The sequence below is a fragment of the Choloepus didactylus genome, chromosome 8, assembly GCF_015220235.1.
Source record: "Choloepus didactylus isolate mChoDid1 chromosome 8, mChoDid1.pri, whole genome shotgun sequence".
In the NCBI taxonomy this organism is placed as follows: Eukaryota; Metazoa; Chordata; class Mammalia; order Pilosa; family Megalonychidae; genus Choloepus; species Choloepus didactylus.
The window spans coordinates 87,757,105-87,761,651 of record NC_051314.1 but is presented as its reverse complement, the minus strand read 5'-3'; the positions used below and the strand labels follow the sequence as shown (position 1 = coordinate 87,761,651).

The 4,547-nt window shown below is 39.6% G+C and overlaps 1 protein-coding gene across 1 annotated transcript; it reads left to right on the top strand.

Moving 5' to 3' along the window:
• The first annotated feature begins 200 nt into the window (after positions 1 to 200).
• Positions 201 to 1,169, top strand: LOC119542811 (olfactory receptor 8S1-like). Its single transcript, XM_037847454.1, has one exon. It carries the CDS (start codon positions 201 to 203, stop codon positions 1,167 to 1,169), a length of 969 nt encoding a protein of 322 aa, XP_037703382.1.
• The last annotated feature ends 3,378 nt before the right edge of the window (positions 1,170 to 4,547 follow it).

Here is a 4,547-nt window from a genome sequence, read left to right as displayed (position 1 = left end):
ATTAGTTAAAATATTTGCAGGGTTGACCTAGGGTTAAGGATTAAAGTAGTTGGTCACCCAAGAAAGAAAGATGAAAAAGAACCAATCAAGGCAGATATGACATATAAACTAGCTGAGATACACTCATCATCTGATAATTGATCTGTTAAAGAGATTTCAGGTTTGTTCTTATTTTTATTTCTAGACAAACATTTTTCTAAATGGCCTTGGAGAACCATAGCACCATCAATGAGTTCATCCTCCTTGGTCTGTCTGCTGCCCCACACATCCAAGCTTTCTTCTTTGGGCTGTTTTTGGAAATTTACCTCCTAACCATGACAGGGAACCTGATGATGCTGGTGGTGATCAGGGCAGATTCTCACCTCCACACCTCCGTGTACTTCTTCCTGAGTCACCTTGCTTTCCTGGACCTTTGCTTTTCTTCTGTCACAGTCCCAAAGCTGCTGGAGAATCTGTTGTCTCAGAAGAAAACCATCTCTGTGAAGGGCTGTCTGGTTCAAGCCTTCTTTCTGATTGAGAGTGGAGCCACCGAAGTCTGCCTGCTCGCAGTGATGGCCTATGACCGTTACGTTGCCGTCTGCCACCCCCTGCACTACAGACAGATGATGAGCAACCAGCTCTGTAAGGGGTTGGTGTGGGGTTCCTGGGGCCTGGGCTTTTTGGATGCACTCCTCAACATCCTTCCAACGATGAACTTCAACTTCTGTGGAGATGATTCCATCCCACACTTCAGCTGTGAGCTGCCCTCTCTCTTCTCTCTGTCCTGCTCTGATGTCTCCACCAGTTTTACTGTCTTGCTCAGCTCCAGCCTCTTGTATGTGCTTGGAACCAGTTTCCTGATCTTCTACTCTTATGCCCAAATTGTCTCCACCATCGTGAGCATCAGCTCCTCCTTAGGTAGAAGCAAGACCTTCTCCACCTGCTCCTCCCACCTCACTACAGTCCTTCTGCTGTATGGCTCAGCTTTCCTGCGCTATCTCATGCCAACCTCAGGTTCACCAATGGAGTTGATCTTCTCTGTACAGTACAATGTTATTACTCCCTTAGTGAATCCCCTCATCTATAGCCTGAGAAACAAGGAGGTGCAAGCAGCTCTGAAAAGGACCTTAAGAAAATATCTCCACTATGACCTTAAGAAAATATCTCCACAGAATATGATGTGTAATTAGTTTGTTACAACTAGTTGCCGACTGAGTTGACAATAAGAGAATTTCCTGATTGCTCCAGATATGGGATTCAGAGAGGGGTTTAGACAATTCAAAAATCTATTCAGGTGAATTAGAAAAGGATGGTTCAATTTTATTCAGTCTTAGGGTCAGGGAAAAACATCAAAGAGCCATGTGAATTCATCCAGTTTTCTTGGGTAGTCATTTGACTGCATTAATGGGTCTTCTTACAGTTTTGTTTGAATTTCCTGTGCAGAATGGTGAGCCACATGGAATGAAATTACCAAGTACTCAGACACCATCAGAAAAGGGGACATAGAGCAAGTCTTTTTCCCTTGTATCTGAGGAAATTGAGAAGTTTGCTGTGGAGGGAGGTGCAATAGTAGTAACAGAGAGTTGGGCTTTGAGAGATGTAGGCCTAGCATAGATGGGAGCATCTTGAGGAGATAGGACAGCCAAGAAAGAGAAGGATCCATCAGGGGGATCAACAAAAAATTTCTAAAGTCTCTTAGAAAGTAAAATATAAGGAAATATCTAAAATATAATTTCATAAAGTAGATAATTTAACATAAAGATTGCTTGCTCTTTGGTGTGATATTAGTATAAAATAAGAAAAGACAGTTTTAGGAGGAAAAGAGCAGGTTTTAGTGAAGAGCAACAGGATCAGAGGGGGGAAGGACAGGAATTAGAATCCAGACCAGCCAAGCAATGCAGAACATTGTTTGTCTTAACAATCTGTGACCGAATTGGTCTCTAAACCGAGGACTGCTTGGGTCTTCGTTGGAGGATGGAAGGTCTCTCCAGAAATATGCAATAAGGTACAGTATCGGGACTTGAAGATGGAAGAAAACTGTGTTGCTTCCCAAAATATGAGGACACAAGGTGGATCCCAAATAAGTTAGAAGAGACCAGATTGGAGACCTTCTCCACTTTCTTTGCACTTCCCACTTCTCAATGCGACATTTCACACTGAGGCACCCAATACCTTCAAATCACCCTCTGGAGAATTCCCTTTGCACCACGTCCGTGAATATTCAGTAGCTTATCATATGACCAAAGAACAATTCAGTAAGAGAAAAGTTTCTTAACACTCATTTATAATATAACTTTGCCTTTTTTTTCTGTTACCCTGAGAGTGGCTTTTATTTTAACATGCACCTATAATAATCATATTGCCATGAAGGCAATGTGCATTACTTGATAGTGAGATTTTCCATGTTGCCTGTAGATAAAAGAACACAATGAGTACATCAAAACATTTATAAAACTAGTTCACCTTATTTTTCAATGTACTTAGTCATACAGACTGATATTTGTAATGCTAATAGGAATTTCTTTAGAAAAATTTACATAGATTTTTAATTTATCAATATATTCTGAGTACACATGAAAAATAACAAACAATAATTTCAAACAACAAGGAAAAATCATTAACTTTGGGTTCACGTACTTACTCCCTTAGTTTGTTAGTTTGTTTTTTTGTTTCCCTACACATAAAGTTTTAAATGCAATTGGTATATTCAACAGATATATCATATCAGAATGTAACTGAAATGGGTTTCTATCTTTACTCTTTTGAGTGTCCCTTTGTTTATATTGTTCACTTTTTAATTTGAGATTTGTTCCATTATTCAAACTTTTGAAAAGCCCTTCAGTTAAATATAAAGAAATCATCAGCATAATTAATATTTTTAGAATGCCTAGTGTCTTATTTATTCCTGAAAACCATTATATCAGGTTGCCTTTATTATTCTCATTTTACACTTCGGGAAACCAAGGCTTAACGAATTTTATTAAACTTGGCCTCAGTCACATCATTAGCATGTGCTAGAGCTGGAATTCAAACACAAGCAAATCTAAATCCCATACTTTAAAACACAACACGAGGTTGAAAGAACATGGAAAAGTTTTGTATCTGATTCAGTTTACTATGTCAGCATATTTTGACCAAAATCAATTGTATATTCATCCCAGATATTGCCATCTTTGCTTAATGTTTAAATGATGGATGCCATGTACAAGAGGATATACTAAGATTTTAAAGGTAGACAGTTTGTTTGCTAGTAGAGTCTTCATTTGGCTATCAAGAAAGTTTTGCTCCCTTTGCATCATGTTTCTCATACAGAAATGATGTTAAGGTAGCCACTTGCCATGCCTACCCCAGTAATAAATTTTGCAGTCACCTGTAAGTACTTTCCCATTGTCCTCTACCACTTGCTGCAAAGAAAGACTGGAATAGGACAGGAGGAAAGAGTGCATCCTTCTGTAACAGAGGTATTCCCAAGGTGTCAGTTACTGTTAAGTGATAGCGTCGACCCTTCTCTTTAACAAAGAAAATGCTTTGTGCCATCAGAGGAGTGGAAGCAAACTCTTTCACCCGGGGATATAGGCAGAGAGACACTCCAGGGAAAGGAGTAGAAAAAAAGAATCTCTGCCCTTGGGTCATAGGCAGAAAATATCTTGGTGTGCTGGTGTGGATCCATTATGTAACCCAGAAATGTCTATGTTCTTTTAATCCACTTTTGTGGGGACAGATGTATTGTGGGTGGGACCTTTTGATTAGGATTTTCCATGGAGATGTTACCAGCCCATTAAAGGTGAGTCTCAGTCACATTGCTGGAGTCCTCTATGAGAGGATAAAAGGTAGAGACATTTTTGGAGAGAACTCAGAGAAGCTAAGATATGTAATCCAGAGCTTGCCCCTGAGAGAAGCAAGCAAGGACCCACAGGAGCTGAGTCAGAAGATGAGAGACATTCTGAGAAGGCCACTGAAAACAGAAGATATACCCAGGAGAGAAGGTATGTGCTTCCCATGTGACAGAGGAACACTGGATGCCATCGGTGTTTCCTCAGAGAAGGTATTTTACCTCCATGAAGGTATCTATATCAAGTATTTGGAATTCTTCTGCACAGAGATTTGCCTACTCTCCCGTTTGTTTAATACTCAACCATTTATTTTGTTACTATGAACAATTGGTAATTATTTTATACTTTGGGTTATAATATAATACTGCTTTATTTATGTCATTGTCAAATTGTCCCAACTTTGGGCAGTGAGAGCCCTTTAATTTGATTCCTCTGCCCCTTGGTGGATTTCTCAAGCACTTCCTTATTTTTGGCAGTACAAGATGCTTCAGCCTAATCTCATATGTTCCCTGCTCCAACCTTATAATCACTCATTTGTCCAAGGAGCCTGGGTTCCTTTTACTGGAAAATGGTATTAGAAACTAGATCTTGGTGCTGGGTGTGCTCATTGCTCCTGGGGTATTATTTCTTCCAGGTTCTCTCAGCTGACAGAGCAAGGAAATGTATCAACTCATGCATACACAGATATCTATAAATATTTCTCTATTTATCCAGGGGAGAGAATATTTTAATTTT